This window comes from Salmo trutta, chromosome 37, assembly GCF_901001165.1.
Source record: "Salmo trutta chromosome 37, fSalTru1.1, whole genome shotgun sequence".
Lineage (NCBI taxonomy): Eukaryota > Metazoa > Chordata > Actinopteri > Salmoniformes > Salmonidae > Salmo > Salmo trutta.
The window spans coordinates 7,578,820-7,596,700 of NC_042993.1; the positions used below are offsets into that span (position 1 = coordinate 7,578,820).

The following is a 17,881-nucleotide window of genomic DNA, read 5'->3' on the forward strand; positions in this document are numbered from 1 at the left end:
GATGTACTTGTCTTGCTGGTGTTATTTACCACATGACAAGCAGATCGTTTCTATAGGAGACCGTTATAATCTTAAACAGACAACATAAACTCAGTAAATGATTGATTACCATCTTGAGGATTTAGCTAATCACAGACCAGGCTGTGCCTCCCAACTCAAATCATAGCCTACATTTCAGAAATGGCTTTCTCAATGGGATGCAGCCTATACAGTTGGAGTCATTAAAACTAGTTTTTCAACCACTCCACAAATTTCTTGTTAACAAACTATAATTTTGGCAAAAAGAAATTCCAACAATTGTTTACAGACAGATCATTTCACTTATAATTAACTATCACAATTCCAGTGGGTCAGAAGTTTACATACACTAAGTTGACTGTGCCTTTAAACAGCTTGGAAAATTCCAGAAAATGATGTCATGGCTTTCGAAGCTTCTGATAGGCTAATTGACATAATTTGAGTCAATTGGAGGTGTACCTGTGGATGTATTTCAAACTCAGTGCCTCTTTGCTTGACAGCATGGGAAAATCAAAAGAAATCAGCCAAGACCTCAGAAAAAAAATTGTAGACCTCCACAAGTCTGGTTCATCCTTGGGAGCAATTTCCAAATGCCTGAAGGTACCACGTTCATCTGTACAAACAATAGTATGCAAGTATAAACACCATGGGACCACGTAGCCGTCATACCGCTCAGGAAAGTGCGAAAAGTGCAAATCAATCCCAGAACAGCATCAAAGGACCTTGTGAAGATGCTGGAGGAAACAGGCACAAAAGTATCTATATCCACAGTAAAACGAGTCTTATATCGACATAACCTGAAAGGCCGCTCAGAAAGGAAGAAGCCACTGCTCCAAAACCGCCATAAAAAAGACAGACGACGGTTTGCAACTGCACATGGGGACAAAGATCGTACTTTTTGGAAATATGTCCTCTGGTCTGATGAAACAAAAATAGAACTGTTTGGCCATAATGACCATCGTTATGTTTGGAGGAAAAAGGGGGAGACTTGCAAGCCGAAGAACACCATCCCAACCGTGAAGCATGGGGTGGCGGCATCATGTTGTGGGGGTGCTTTGCTGCAGGAGGGACTGGTGCACTTCACAAAATAGATGGCCTCATGAGGATGGAAAATTATGTGGATATATTGAAGTAACATCAAGACATCAGTCAGGAAGTTAAAGCTTGGTCGCAAATGGGTCTTCCGAATGGACAATAACCCCAAGCATACTTCCAAAGTTGTGGCAAAATGGCTTAAGGACAACAAAGTCAAGGTATTGGAGTGGCCATCACAAAGCCCTGACCTCAATCCTATACAAAATTTGTGGGCAGACCTGAAAAAGTGTGTGCGAGCAAGGAGGTCTACAAACCTGACTCCGTTACACCAGCTCTGTCAGGAGGAATGGGCCAAAATTCACCCAACTTATTGTGGGAAGCATGTGGAAGACTACCCAAAACGTTTGACCCAAATTAAACAATTTAAAGGCAATGCTACCAAATACTAATTGAGTGTATGTAAACTTCTGACCCACTGGGAATGTGATGAAAGAAATAAAAACTGAAATAAATCATTCTTTCTACTATTATTGTGACATTTCACATTCTTAAAATAAAGTGGTGATCCTAACTGACCTAAGTCAGGGAATTTTTACTCTGATTAAATGTCAGGATTGTGAAAAACTGAGTTTAAATGTATTTGGCTAAGGTGTATGTAAACTTCCGACTTCAACTGTACCTACCTAGTATGTCTATGTTGAACGGGTGTTTTAGTTCAAAAACGATTCTTATGTATTTGTGACCGGAACAAATTTAATATGTCAGGAATTTAATCTCATGAGCATGTATCAATCAGTTATGCCATGTTTGACTGCTCGGGGCTGTTTGGTCCACAGTACCCTGCCGCTTGATATGGATTAGTCGCGTCTGAGTAATTCAAGGCCTCTGTGTTCTCTTGCCTGCTAATTTTAGGCCCTGTTCAAATACTTTCAGATGCAGCCCTTCCTCCCTTAATTTTAATTTTATTTAACCTTTACTCCTTCCTCTGAGTAATCCCTGATATCACAACACTTGATAGGTGAAGGCTATGTGATATAATCCTTGCTGATGCAGTGTCGCTAATCAGTTAGTTTCAGTGATTACTTTAAGGAAGGAAAATATTTCATTTCAAACGGGGCCTTGGTCCCTAGACCAAAGCTGTCCATCCCTGGTCATGCAAGGTAAATAGACAGGATATACACCAAGCTTCCTTCAATCTATGGCCTGAGGATAAAACATTTCACAAGACTGGATGGTGGTTCTCGGGCTGGTGTCAGTGCATTATGACAAATAATTACAAAACTATTCTCTCAATTTTAAGAGACTTGCTGTGACAATTGAAACCTGATGTACTGCTCAGTGTCTGGGACCAGGGTCCGACAACCGGGATTTTGGGAAAACGTCCAATAAATTCCTGGTTAACTGAATTTTGCAACCCGAGGTGTGACCCCTTGCTAATGCCAGTAAGATGTATTGTCTATAGATGGATTGACCTGTAATAAACTTGTAATTATTAATAAAATGAAAATATATACATATAATGTACAGTTCATAGTTATATTGTTTTTTAAATGTTTTTTCCTTAAAATAATAAATGTATCTTGTAAACTTGTCTATCTCTAGAAATTGTTATTTTCCTTGCATTGTTTATGGAAGGAGTCTGTGTGTCTTTTTAGTACACGTGGCATTGATTTGCTTTAACAGAGCAAAAATAACCCTACCGGCAACTTTCTTAGCATATTTATCTGGAAGACCATTGTTTGAAACGTGACTTAATAACAAAGTCTAGCCCTAGTGCCTGTCCGCTGATTTAATAAGTCTCAGTCCGCTGATAAACAAGGAAGCTGATGTCTCAGAACCTTTTCCTCCATCCCCCTCTCTCCCTCTCCTCTGACTAATCTACCCCTGCCACAGTGTCTTGTTATTGCCACCCCCTGGCTCCTCCTCCTCTTCCCATGGCCTCCCTCCTTCCTCTCTTCTTTGAAGTAGGTCCTCCTTCCTTTTGATATCTGATCCCTGAACCAGCCTGAAACTCATGTCTGTCTTTGTTGCATCTCAGAGAGCCTGATCAAATACATTGAAATGCTACATTCCTTAGGTAATCACTGAATTGACAAGGTTGGATTGCAAACACTGACAGGGAGGGAACCTTGCCTTCTCACAATATGATAATTTCTGGATCACCTGAAGAAAGGTAGGAGAAAGGATGCATTTTCCCTTCCTTGACACTCATCCATGGTGGGGGTCTTTATAAAGACCAATGTCTCATCCTTTTGTGTTGGACATTTGTCAGGCAAAAACCTATATTGGCATATGTTTTCCCTAGATCCAAATTGTATTAGGAGTTATTTGACACTCCAGAGTAAATTACATAATCGTGTAGCTGCCCATGTGATCTGCAGGTCTGCAATGTGAGAGGTCACATCTCCTGACCTTTTCTCAGTGATGATAAGGAAGTGCTGAACATTGTCCCTCACCTAATCATTAAAGGTCTAGTGCAGTCAAAAACTAGATTTTTCCGTGTTTTGCATATATTTCCACGCTGAAGTTGGAATAATACTGTCAAATTTTGGATAATGCCCTTTTAGTGAAAGAGCTGTTTGAAAATACTGCAAAAAATGTCAGCCTGTTTTAGTGGGATGGAGCTTTGGCCTTTCCATGGTGACATCACCATGTGGTAAATTAGTTAATAGACAAATCAAAATCAAACTTTATTTGTCACATGCGCCGAATAAAACAAGTGTAGACCTTACCATGAAATGCTTACTTACAAGCCCATAACCAACAGTGTAGTTCAAGAAAGAATTAAGAAAATATTTACCAAATAAATTAAAAATTAAAAAGTTACACAAAATTGGTGATGTGGACACCAAGGAACTTGAAACTCTCGACCCGCTCCACTACAGCCCCGCCGATGTTAATGGGGCCTATTCGGCTCGCCTTTTCCTGTAGTCCACGATCAGCTCCTTTGTCTTGCTCACATTGAGGAAGAGGTTGTTGTCCTGGCAGTCTCTGACATTATAGGCTGTCTCATCGTTGTCGGTGATCAGGCCTACCACTGTTGTGTCGTCAGCAAACTTAATGGTGTTGGAGTCGTGCTTGGCCACGCAGTTGAGGGTGAACAGGGAGTACAGGAGGGGACTAAGTACACACCCCTGGGGGGCCCCAGTGTTCAGGATTAGTGTGGCAGAGGGAGATGTTTAATCCCATGGTCCTTAGCTTAGTGATGAGCTTTGTGGGCACTATGGTGTTGAACACTGAGCTGTAGTCAATGAACAGCATTCTCAAATAGGTGTTCCTTTTGTCCAGGTGGGAAAGGGCAGTGTGGAGTGCAATTGAGATTGCGTCATCTGGATCTGTTGGTGCGGTATGCGAATTAGAGTAGGTCGAGGGTATCCGGGAGGATGCTGTTGATGTGAGCTATGACCAGCCTTTTAAAGCACTTCATGGCTACCGATGTGGGTGCTAAGAGGTGGTAATCATTTAGGCAGGTTACCTTTGCTTCCTGGGCACAGGGACTATGGTGGTCTGCTTGAAACGTAGGTATTACAGACTCTGTCAGGGACAGGTTGAAAATGTCAGTGAAGACACTTGCCAGTTGGTCCGTGCATGCTTTGAGTACACGTCCTAGTAATCCGTCTGGCCCCGTGGCTTTGTGAATGTTGACCTGTTTAAAGGTCTTGCTCACATTGGCTACCAAGAGCGTTATCACACAGTCGTCCAGAACAGCTGGTGCTCTCGTGCTTGCTTCAGTGTTGCTTGCCTCGAAGCGAGCATAAAAGGCATATAGCTTGTCTGGTAGTCTTGCGTCACTGGACAGCTCGCGTCTGGGTTTACCTTTATAGTCCGTAATAGTTTTCAAGTCCTGCCACATCCGACGAGCGTCAGAGCCAGTGTAGTAGGATTCAATCTTAACAAGAAAGATCATTAAGAACTTCTTTGCCAATAACAGCAAGTTTAAAAAAATTCCCGCCCCACTCAGACCACTCCCAGGCAGTCCAAGCAAAATGCTTGTTTGTGAAATTACTCTTTGCTAAAAAGTTATTTTAGTTTGTTTTCAATTAAAATGATCACAGTAAGGTACTTAATATACTAATCTCATATGTATATACTGTATTCTATTCTACTGTATTTTAGTCAATGCCACTCCGACATTGCTCGATCAAATATTTATATATTTCTTAATTTCATTATTTTTCTTTAAGATTTGTGTGTATTGTTGTGAATTGTTAGATACTACTGCACTGTTGGAGCTAGGAACACAAGCATTTCGCTACACCCGCAATAAAATCTGCTACAAATGTGTGTGAACAATAAAATTAGATTTGATTTAAATTGTTACCCAGAAATGAATTGATATTGAGATAAAAACGGCTGCATTGAACCTTTAATAAAAAACATACAGTGACCCCTTTTCCAGGCAGTTATTTGGAAAGAATCCAAGTCCTATTATATTGGCCAAAACAACCTCAGAGGTTTGTGTCACAGATGAAAAGTTCCTTACAAACATGGTCGAAAGTGAGGACGTGTTTATTTATAACAAAAAGTTAGCGTCACTTCCTGTATCACCACCTCCTTTGTCTGTGCCCCAGGTTTCGGTACGCAAGGCTGGTTATTTATTTATTTCCTTTTTATTTGGAGGATATATTTTCATATATATCCATTACTTTTTCATTTATTGAATGACAGTCGACTCTGAAATATTTATGCCTAAAAGCAAAGCGCCAAAAATGGATGACCTGGACTACAGTAAGTATCGCTACAAGGTCTGCTAACGTCTTATAATAAACACACTCAGCTAGCTGCCTAGCCAGCTAGTTGTAACAGCAGGTATTTCACTACACAATTAGAGCACAGTTGTCACTAAACAATATTAACGGTGTATGCATTATAATGTACTGCGTGGTTGTCATCTTTTTGTTATACAATGTTATACATATGAGAGTCCCATACAACCGCATTCGACGTAAGCTAATAATACAGTACTGGCTAACGTTAGCAAGCTAACTAACTCTTTTAGACTTACTGGGTAACTAGTTGTAGCTAACTACGTATTGTAGTTTGACCAGTCATCCAAATAGCTAGCTAACGTTATTCATTACAGTATCGGTTACTATTTAACGTTAAACCCACCCACTGTCCGTCAATAATCAAAACATCGCTCGTTAGTTATTCACCTCATACTGAGGGGCGGGTAACGGGGTTGTTGTTGACTTGCAGATGTCATTTAGCATCCTGAACACATGAACCCCATCGCAGCCTGATGGTACTGTACTGGCTGGTCACCCTACCGATGTAATACGGTGGTTTGCAGCGATACTGTCGCCTCTATTTTTCAACTCCAGTCCAGGCTGGGGACCCAAAGGACTGCACATCGTTGTTCCAGCCCAGCACTAACACACCTGACCTGATACAACTAATTAAATAGTGGCTTGATAATTAGTCAAAACAGGTGTGTTAGTGCTGTGTTAGAAAAAAAATCTATCCTCTGAGCGAAGAAGCTACAAAAATCAGTGCAGCGCTGATTACACACCTAATCCATTTAGTTACTTTAGTTGAAAACATCTGAGGATTGACAGTAACTAGAGAGAAGTGTCATTTGGAATTAATATTTTACAAATTGTTCTGCATAGTTCACATATGCAGCACCAACAGTAAACATTTTTTTTTTATGCAGATCTCTAATCTCTGTCCCCAACTAGTATTTTTCATGTCTAACCACTCCCACTGTCACATTAGAGAATGTCAGGATTCCATGGAATGTTTCAGAGTGAAAGCCCTGCAGCCAGTGTTTCGGCTTATTTGATTTTAAACTTGTTTTCCCTCTTATTTACAGTACTTCTGTTCCGTGTGGAAAGGCTACTTCTGTGCAAGAATAGTTGGTTTTCTGAGCTCTGTGAACTTTATCGATGAATAGGTTGTAAGGTTGAGTGCTCCAGTATATCAAGGCTGCAATGAAATGCACGTCATCAACCGCCCGGTTTTTCCACACGTTTCCATTTGACTAGACAAGCAAAATGGAGGAATTAGGTACAGGTCAGTGAGTGGAGAAACAAGCAAGAATAGAGAGGGGAGAGACAGAGGAAATTGAACAATGGTTTGGAACATGGGATTGGACATGACCAGTTTTGTGTTTTGGAAAACACGGCTTTTACTCAAACTTCTTATTGTTTTCAGTAGGAAAGTCAAAGCATCTTGGAAATGCACAGTAGCAAACAGACTTTGAATACTGTCATGTTTCAGGTCAATTTTAACTTAGTTCTCTCTGTCCCCACCATTTTCCCATTCTCTCCCATTTCCATGCTCCCTGCTTTTCTATCCCCATCCATCTCTTCATTCTCTCACCCCTCTTCTCCCTCCTTCCCTACAGTCCCGGTAGACCTGAGTCCAGAGGAGCGCTCTGAGCTGGAGGACATCCGTCGGAGGAAGGGAGCTTTACTGCAGGAGATCCAGAGGCTCAGAGACGAGCTCAGAGAGGCCATCATAGAGGTGGAGGGACTGGAGACCAGCACAGAGGGCAGGTGAGAAAAACACAGATTGTTCCCCTGAATATTTCAGTTCCATTATTTAGTGTGTAGCACAGTCCCTCCCCCCTGGTGTATCTGAAGTTGAATTATAATGGGATGATTAGAGCGAGTCCATGTGAAAGCCGTGTTTCCCAAAATAACTTCCTATGCATTCAGGTTATCTCTGCATTTACTCAATATTGCATCTATGGCAATTTCACTTTGAAGTTTATGTAAAAAATATATAGCTTCCTAATGGCTTCTTCGACTATTCTCCTCTCCCCGGCAACTTCCCCAGGTCATAGCTGCAAATGAGATTTGACTGAAAACACATTTAGCATTTCTAAGAGCTATTTTAGTGTGACTTCCCCACTTTGTCCTCTCCATTACCCTCTAACTGTATGTATAATTGGTGGAGAGGTATTGTGTTGAATGAGATCCACTCCTTGTCTTTCCTCCCTGCAGTAAAACTCTACAGAAGAACAGGCATGTGGCCATGGGAAGGAAGAAGTTTAACATGGACCCCAAAAAGGTGAAAAGGGGACATGGAATGGATACATAAATATAATCAGCTTCACTCTACCCCCCCCAAACCCCTCTCTTTCACTGTCTGTCTTAACATCAATCTCTTGAGCGTTTACTCTCTTTTGATTGTAGTTACCCTCTCTCTCTGTGTGTGTGTGTGTGTGTGTGTGTGTGTGTGTGTGTGTGTGTGTGTAGGGTATTGTGTTCCTGGTGGAGAATGAGTTGCTCAGACACACTCAAGAGGATGTTGCCCAGTTCCTGTACAAAGGAGAGGGCCTCAACAAGACTGCTATAGGAGACTACCTGGGAGAGAGGTAACCATTCCCTCTCTCTAGCTTGCTCTTTTCTTCTTTGTTATTGTTGGGATGAACAGCATCAGAAGTCTACGTTCCTCTTCTCTCCTGTAGGGAGGACTTTAATCTCAAGGTTCTGCAGGCGTTTGTTGACCTTCACGAGTTCACTGATCTCAACCTGGTCCAGGCTCTCCGGTAAGCTGGGGTGTCCTCTATGATAAGCTCTGACATTTAATAAAAACAGTACATCAATTTCAAATTCTAGAGGATAAAAACACTATATCAGCGTCTTTGTTACCATGGCAGCCAGTGCTCTCCCTCTGACATTTTGACCTCTGACCTTTGTGTTACCCCTGCAGGCAGTTCCTGTGGAGTTTCCGTCTGCCTGGCGAGGCTCAGAAGATTGACAGGATGATGGAGGCCTTTGCCCAGAGATACTGTCACTGCAACCCTGGGGTCTTCCAGAGCACTGGTACACACACTTACCGTCATTATAACACAGAGGTCTACTAGCCACTTCTCATCCTATGGTTCTGCTCTCTCCTCAGATACGTGCTATGTGCTGTCGTTTGCTATCATCATGCTGAACACCAGCCTCCACAACCCCAACGTGAGAGACAAGCCTGGATTGGACCGCTTCATCTCCATGAACAGAGGCATCAACGAGGGTGGAGACCTGCCAGAGGACCTGCTCAGAGTGAGGGAGGGAGGGGAGCTAGGAGCTATGGGGAGGGGCTAGGGGAGTTTCTGTGGAAGTGAGGTGTCGTTGGCTCTTGACTGAGAGATTGTTCATCTTTTTCCATCAGTTTGGAGGGGTTCAGAAGGAAGCTCTAGTTCAGATGAAATATCAGTGTGTTATAGGGAATCTCCCTGCTGTTTGTCTCTCCTCAATGGAAAGGGGGATACCTAATCAGTTGTACAACTGAATGTATTCAACTGAAATCTGTCTTTCGCATTTAACCCAACCCCTCTGAATCTCTCTCTTGTCTCTGTCTACCACAGAATCTTTATGACAGCATCAAGAACGAGCCCTTCAAGATCCCTGAGGATGATGGGAACGACCTGACACACACCTTCTTCAACCCCGACAGAGAGGGCTGGCTCCTCAAACTAGGTGAGTTGGCCGTGGCGAAGCCGGGTGGTGGGAGGGGGTACTGCAGCTTCTCTCTGCTGATCACCTCAAGGTGGTTCCAAAACCAAATATGGATTATTTGCATTGCTTAACCTCTCTTGGGCAGGTGGGAAGCTAGTGTCCCACCCACGGTTCACACTATTCAACAGCCAGTGAAAAATCAGAGCACCAAATTCAAAATGTCATAATTCAAAGTTGTCAAACATACAACTATTTTACACCATTTTAAAGGTACACTTCTCCTTAATGTAACCACATTGTCCGATTTCAAAAAGGCTTTACGGCGAAAGCATAAAGTTAGATTATGTTAGGACAGGTACAACACAATAAAAACCACACAGCCATTTTCCAAGCAGGAGAGGGGTCACAAATACCAGAAATTCAGCTAAAATTAAGCACTAACCTTTGACGATCTTCATCAGATGACACTCCTAGGACTCAATGTTAGACAATACATGTATGTTTTGTTTGATAAAGTTCATATTTATATCCAAAAACAGCATTTTACATTGGCGCGTGATGGTCAGAAAATACTTTGCCTCCAATACCGGCGGTGAATCAGCATAATAATTTACAAAAATACTCATCATAAACGTTGATAAAATATTAAACTGTTATTCAAAGAATTATAGATAACCATCTCCTTTATGCAACCACTGTGACAGATTTCAAAAAAGCTTCACGGGGAAAGCACACTTTGCAATAATCTGAGTACGGCGCTCAGAAACATACCCGCCATTTTGGAGTCATCTAAAATCATAAATAGCATTATAAATATTCACTTACCTTTGATGATCTTCATCAGAAGGCACTTCCAGGAATCCCAGGTCCACAATAAATGTTGTTTTGTTCGATAAAGTCCATAATTTATGTCCAAATACCTCCTTGTTGTTTGCGTGTTCAGTAAGCTACTCCAAATGTAGGAAGTGCGCCCCAAATTTCACGACGAAAAGTTTAAAAAAAAGTTACATTTACGTTCGTTGAAACATGTCAAATGTTGTATAGCATCAATCTTTAGGGCCTTTTTAACATAAAACTTCAATAATATTCCAACCGGACGATTCCAATGTCTTGAAAAACGTTTTGGAACACAGATACCTCATCACGTGAATGCGCGCCACAAAACTCATGTCATTTTCTGAGTCACCAACTTCCCGGCCTTCTTGTTTGCTCTCTGTTCACTGCAAAAGCCTGAAACTAGGTTCTAAAGACTGTTGACATCTAGTGGAAGCCTTAGGAAGTGCAAAATGAACCCTAAGTCACTGTGTGTTAGATAGGCAATGACTTGAAAAGACTACAAGAACCAGATTTCCCACTTCCTGGTTGGATTTTTCTCAGGTTTTTGCCTGCCATATGAGTTCTGTTATACTCACAGACATCATTCAAACAGTTTTGGAAACTTCAGAGTGTTTTCTATCCAAATCTACTAATAATATGCATATTCTAGTTCCTGGGCCCGAGTAGTAGGCTGTTTTAATTTGGGTACGTTTTACATCCGGCCGTGAAAATACTGCCCCCTACCCAAGAGAGGTTAAAAACATATTAACATTCTGTAATGTCTGTAACCGTCCTGATCAGCCCCAGGGTTTTTGGATAGTGAGCGTAAACCTGTGTGCTCTCTCTCCTAAGGCTTTGTGCTGTTATGTGCCTGCTTCCTTCTCTCTCTCAGGTTTACACTAAAGATAATGATACACCGCCAATGTTATGAGGCAATATTGCCAGACTTGTTGTCCAGCAATGTTGCCTAAAACATTGTCCATGTATTATGATCTTAAGACTGCCATTGCATGATGTGTAAATAGACAGAATTGTCCATACTGAGGGAGCTGCCCTTGGATTCTCATATAAGATCAGTTTGTGTTTTCTCCGCTATGTTAAGTTTAGGATTGGGGCACAGTAAACTGATCCTAGATATGTGTCTATGAGCGACTTCTACATGGAGCTTCCTTCAGTACCTCGCTCTCTTGCATCATGGCAGTCTGAACCGTCTTCTCTTGCATGGTGGGGTCTGTGATCTGTTTGTCACTAATATCTCTGCCGTCTTCTCCCTCCCGACCCTTCTCTCCCTCCCTACCCCCGAAACCTCTGGTCCCTGTTGTCTCTGCTTCTCCCTGTGATTTCCACACTCTGCTGCTGCCACTTGTTTCTCAGGAGGTATGTACTGGGAGAATGGGTCCATGAGAAACAATATCATTCTTATGGAACCAAAATGGCCAACAGGCAGTATAGAAGAAAAGTTATTGTCCACATATGCCTTTTGACAGACATTAGACGTCACATATTACTGTGTGAGATGAATTGACATACAAAGGCACAGTAACATTGGACATGTAAGGCTATACAAGCTGTCTAACTGTAATATCCTGAAGGTGATGTGTAGTAATGGAATGTTTACTTCAGTATGTGGAGCAGTCAAGTGGAATGACTTTCTCCAGTTGTGGTTCTGCTAACTTCCAGATACCACCCTGTCTCATGCCTCTATTGGTCTGTTTGTATTTCAGGAGGACGGGTGAAGACCTGGAAAAGAAGATGGTTCATTCTCACAGACAACTGCCTTTACTACTTTGAATATACTACAGTAAGTCAACATTATAGCTGCCAAAGTGCCACTGTAGAGCAATGTGATGGAAATGTAATCCAGTACAGAGAGGGTAAAGAGCTATGTAGCAGAACATTGTAATGTGGAGCTGTGTTCTATACTATAGTGTGTATAATGTGTGTGTTCAGGATAAGGAGCCCAGAGGTATCATTCCTCTAGAGAACCTGAGTATCCGGGAGGTTGAAGACCCCAGGAAGCCTGTGAGTCTGTTATCAATACATTTAGAATGTCAACATAGGACATGATCACTGCACCATTTCTCCTGACTCCTGCTCTTCCCTCCCAGAACTGCTTTGAGCTGTACATCCCCAACAACCGTGGTCAGCTGATCAAGGCCTGTAAGACGGAGGCAGACGGCAGAGTGGTGGAGGGGAACCACAACGTGTACCGCATCTCTGCCCCCACACCTGAGGAGAAAGACGAATGGATCCACCACATCAAGTACGTAGGGAGGGAGGCAGGCATGAAGGGAGAGTAGGGTGTATGGGTGGATACATTTAGAAACGCATCAGACTAACATTTTTCGATTCTGTTTCTGTTTTTTCCATCCCTCTCTCCAGCTCTGCGGTCAGTGTGGACCCCTTCTATGAGATGCTGGCTGCCAGGAAGAAACGCATATCGTTAAAGAAGAATGAGGAACAACCGTAGAACATTCCCTTCTTCCTCTCTTCATCCCCTCATCCACCTCTTCATCTCTCATTCCAACATGGGACACAAGCCTTTCTCTCCTCCCTAGATTCATTCCATTCCTCACTTTTTTCCCCTCTTTCTTTCTTTGTGAGGAGGACTTGTTGCTATTCTGTTTGAGAGACTGGCCAGCACAAACAGGCAGTTCAGGAGTTCACCACTCATCCACTAATGTCTGTTGCCGCTAGCGGCTGATCTGTACGCTACCACACTACGAAGTGTCCACTACTACCCTACATACTACACAGTTAGTTCACTCACTCAAAGCCCCCTTCTCGTCACTACACCTCTCCTCCTCCCTTCTTTTCCGTGACGTTGAAGTGAACTGTGAAATAAATATGTATTTTATTCAGGGTAGCAAGCAGGGCCACTGAACCTTCCATCACAAACAGGCTGCAACTCATCAGTCTGAAGTGGCTTCCTCTCCATCTGTAACTGATCTAACATTGGGGCAACGGACCAGTGTGTTTCCAACCGGTCCAGTTCTGACCGGTCACTGTGTGAAGGACAGAATGCCCGGCGGCTGAGGAAGCCACTTTAACGTGTTAAGATGCAGCCCAAGTTGTCTGCTGTGCTTTCCTCTAACTTCTTGGCTCCAGGTTAGCATGTCTATATCAGCATTCACAAAGTCCCACTTTAATACTGTAGCCTCTGTGAAGGAGATGACGCTGGTCCTTACTGCTTAGCCTTAGACATAAAAATGTCACTCATGTTAAATTTGTTATGATCTACCATCTACGGGAAATGTTCCCAGAAAAACTGACCAATAAGGCAACAATTGAGCAGTGAACACTAAAGACGACGACTCTTGTCAATGACCACTGGCGTTTCCTTCACCAGACTGTTAATAAACTCCCTCATAAAGACACGTAAACTGTTAAACCCAACTCTATAATACGCTACAGTGGGTTTTAAGAAGTTACAGCGGCAGCTTATTACAATGTATACTTCATTTTTTTGTAAATACTTGTTAGAATATTGTTTACAACACACATAGATTTAATTTATTGTTTATTTTTGTTTGTTACATCTTTTGTTTTGTAAGAGCTACTGTAGGACTGCATGTGGAGATGAGGGTTAATCCTCCATACACACAGATGGACCAGACTCGTGTTAGTGTTGGGTGCATTTGAGAAAGATTATTAGTGTTCCCTGTTGACACAATAGAATCAACCTCCAATTGGAACATTTAGATTATTCAGGACAGGAGAGTGATGACATCACAAAACATTTTGGATAGAACAGGCATGGTTCTATGTGGTATGGAACAGGGAATCCTGTTTGTTCTATGCATTCTATTTCTATCTGTACTGTTGATAATGTTGCACCGTCCTGAAGGAACCTCTATTACCCTCTAAGAGCCTGAATGAATGAGGCTCACTGAAGCACAAACGTGTCCCAGAGGCCTGTAATGGCTTTCTTTCCACCATTACCATCATGGATATGTGAAAGGGCTGGATAGGTGTCCTTCATAATACTGATGCCCATCCAATCCTGTCAGATCTGTGATCTAAAAGGAAAGCAAGCTATGGGTGGTTATTGGGACATCACCCTATGATAAGTCTGAAACGACCTGTCTAATATGGGAACTGAAATGATGGTTCTGAAGTTGAATCATCAGTCAAGCCAGGAAAAGGCATCAGATTCCTCTTAATGTGATTGAATTGAAAAGGACAACAAACATGGAGCACTAATATATCTTTCAATATTATGTAATCGCTGAAATATTCAAATGTATTGAATGAATAACAATGTTAAGGATACATGTCTAATGATACATTATGCCTGAATTGACACGTAGATATTTGCATTAGTTGTTTGTCATTGCATTAACATTTCATCAGACTGAATATGGAAAATGCAGAATTAGGGTTGTCTGCTGCACTTTATCAATATTTAAGCATTATACAGGCTTTAAAGAGCTGTACCTTTTAGATTGGCAATACTAACTGTAGTAGTCTCCAGTGGTGGCCAGGCTGTCCTGCATCATCCTCACTGGTTGTGATGAAGGCTTTACAAATCCATATTTTGATCACTTCCAGCTCTGACAACTACAGAAGTTTTACTCTAAATGTTATTTACATAGGAAAGTCTAGGTACAAAAAAAAATGATATCTTAGTCTTCTCCAGTTATTCTCTGAGTGTTTGGTGTGACAGACACACAGCAGTGAGCCAACTTACAGGCAGGGCTGCTGTACACTACACGATACTGAAATACTGAAACACAGTAGACCTATCTGGGTATTCTTCAAGTGCAAAGTTGCCAAAATGGAGTTGGGACGTCACACTGTTCCAACTCAACAAAGAGACAGACTTTTGTGAGAAAAAACACTAATGAATACTTCTGTCCCCCAGACCCCAACACCACTACTTCTGTCCCCCAGACCCCAACACCACTACTTCTGTCCCCCAGACCCCAACACCACTACTTCTGTCCCCCAGACCCCAACACCACTACTTCTGTCCCCCGGACCCCAACATCACTACTTCTGTCCCCCGGACCCCAACACCACTACTTCTCTCCCCCGGACCCCAACACCACTACTTCTGTCCCCCGGACCCCAACACCACTACTTCTGTCCCCCGGACCCCAACACCACTACTTCTGTCCCCCGGACCCCAACACCACTACTTCTGTCCCCCGGACCCCAACACCACTACTTCTGTCCCCCGGACCCCAACACCACTACTTCTGTCCCCCGGACCCCAACACCACTACTTCTGTCCCCCGGACCCCAACACCACTACTTCTGTCCCCCGGACCCCAACATCACTACTTCTGTCCCCCGGACCCCAACATCACTACTTCTGTCCCCCGGACCCCAACACCACTACTTCTGTCCCCCGGACCCCAACACCACTACTTCTGTCCCCCGGACCCCAACACCACTACTTCTGTCCCCCGGACCCCAACACCACTACTTCTGTCCCCCGGACCCCAACATCACTACTTCTGTCCCCCGGACCCCAACACCACTACTTCTGTCCCCCGGACCCCAACACCACTACTTCTGTCCCCCGGACCCCAACACCACTACTTCTGTCCCCCGGACCCCAACACCACTACTTCTGTCCCCCGGACCCCAACACCACTACTTCTCTCCCCCGGACCCCAACACCACTACTTCTGTCCCCCGGACCCCAACACCACTACTTCTGTCCCCCGGACCCCAACACCACTACTTCTCTCCCCCGGACCCCAACACCACTACTTCTGTCCCCGGACCCCAACACCACTACTTCTGTCCCCCGGACCCCAACACCACTACTTCTGTCCCCCGGACCCCAACACCACTACTTCTGTCCCCCGGACCCCAACACCACTACTTCTGTCCCCCGGACCCCAACACCACTACTTCTGTCCCCCGGACCCCAACACCACTACTTCTGTCCCCCGGACCCCAACACCACTACTTCTGTCCCCCGGACCCCAACACCACTACTTCTGTCCCCCGGACCCCAACACCACTACTTCTGTCCCCCGGACCCCAACACCACTACTTCTCTCCCCCGGACCCCAACACCACTACTTCTGTCCCCCGGACCCCAACACCACTACTTCTGTCCCCCGGACCCCAACACCACTACTTCTGTCCCCCGGACCCCAACACCACTACTTCTGTCCCCCGGACCCCAACACCACTACTTCTGTCCCCCGGACCCCAACACCACTACTTATGTCCCCCGGACCCCAACATCACTACTTCTCTCCCCCGGACCCCAACACCACTACTTCTCTCCCCCGGACCCCAACACCACTACTTCTGTCCCCCAGACCCCAACACCACTACTTCTGTCCCCCAGACCCCAACACCACTACTTCTGTCCCCCAGACCCCAACACCACTACTTCTCTCCCCCAGACCCCAACACCACTACTTCTGTCCCCCAGACCCCAACATCACTACTTCCTGAGATAGTGTTTGATTTAGTATTTGTTTATTTTTGTTTTACAGCCATGTAAAGATGGATAGGTCATCTGTGCTATATGTAGCAAAAACAAAACCATGATACACGGTTGCCAGTCAACTGTTATGAAACAATAAACCACGGTACGCTGGTGCCAGTCAACTGTTGTGAAACAATAAACCACGGTACGCTGGTGCCAGTCAACTGTTGTGAAACAATAAACCACGGTACGCTGGTGCCAGTCAACTGTTGTGAAACAATAAACCACGGTACGCTGGTGCCAGTCAACTGTTGTGAAACAAAAAAAAGTGAACTGAGACAATACTCCTGTGTGTTTGGGTGATTATTATTAGACTTAGTTTACAAATGTCAGCAGATCAAATTCTAGATGTTTTTGTTACAGTGAACGGTATTCCCCAGACCTTTTTTTTACATTGTGACTAGGGTTGCAAAATTCTGGGAACTTTCAATAAATTCCCTGGTTTTCCTGAAATTCCGGTTGGAGATTTCCCAGAATAAGCAGGAAATCCAACCAGGATTTGTGGAAAACCAAGGAATTTATTGAAAGTTCATGGAATTTTGCAACCCTAATTGTTACCCACTTATAGCCCAAGTGTTTGCGTGACCCATAGAGAATGACTCTAGGGCCCAAAAGGTCGTTTTAGCATGGGCGGCACCATTGAGGACTTTCACCAATTTGAAGTAGTCAACTGGGTGGGACTTTCTATGGGTTAAGGAAGGATCACATGATTCCATCTGGGTAATCAGGTGGGATCAGCCAATGAATTATACTTGTGAGCAATCATTCCATAACTGCAGGTGACAGTAAATCGCCAACCTTGGCTTTATATCTGTTTTAACAATACATTACAGGTGGCAGTATGGACACTCGGTTTGTTTGCCAATTCGCAGAAGATAATGGACTGCTTCAAAATGGAGATGGCTTCAATGGCGCTGCCCATGCTCTCACAGACGTCGTAAAGGGACAGATTCAATGATGTGAGGTTGATCTAAATCTATGTTGTGACCCACCAAATATAGACAACCCTACAACCCAGACCAAATCCAGTCATGACCCATGACAAGCTGGCCATGGCCCAATTGGGTCTTGACCCACCGTTTAGGAATCAGTGACTGGGACAGTCTGGCCTATCTCCTGAGTGATGCTGGTACTCAAAGGAGATTGCATGTTCCAACAA

The 17,881-nt window shown here is 43.7% G+C and overlaps 1 protein-coding gene across 2 annotated transcripts; it reads left to right on the top strand.

Annotated features, from left to right (window-relative positions):
• Positions 1–5,591: 5,591 nt before the first annotated feature.
• On the top strand, positions 5,592–14,640 carry LOC115176540 (cytohesin-2). Of its 2 annotated transcripts, none has more exons than XM_029736585.1 (12): positions 5,592–5,781; positions 7,403–7,553; positions 8,004–8,070; positions 8,259–8,377; positions 8,471–8,551; positions 8,716–8,828; positions 8,905–9,053; positions 9,359–9,470; positions 11,990–12,066; positions 12,216–12,287; positions 12,374–12,528; positions 12,648–14,640. In XM_029736585.1, the coding sequence occupies exons 1-12, from the start codon at positions 5,715–5,717 to the stop codon at positions 12,733–12,735; spliced, it is 1,251 nt and encodes a 416-aa protein (XP_029592445.1). In that variant the 5' UTR covers positions 5,592–5,714; the 3' UTR covers positions 12,736–14,640. The 2 variants fall into 2 exon arrangements, with proteins under 2 accessions (XP_029592445.1, XP_029592446.1); XM_029736586.1 differs by lacking the exon at positions 5,592–5,781 and adding an exon at positions 5,798–7,068 and having other exon boundaries at positions 9,359–9,471; positions 11,988–12,066.
• The last annotated feature ends 3,241 nt before the right edge of the window (positions 14,641–17,881 follow it).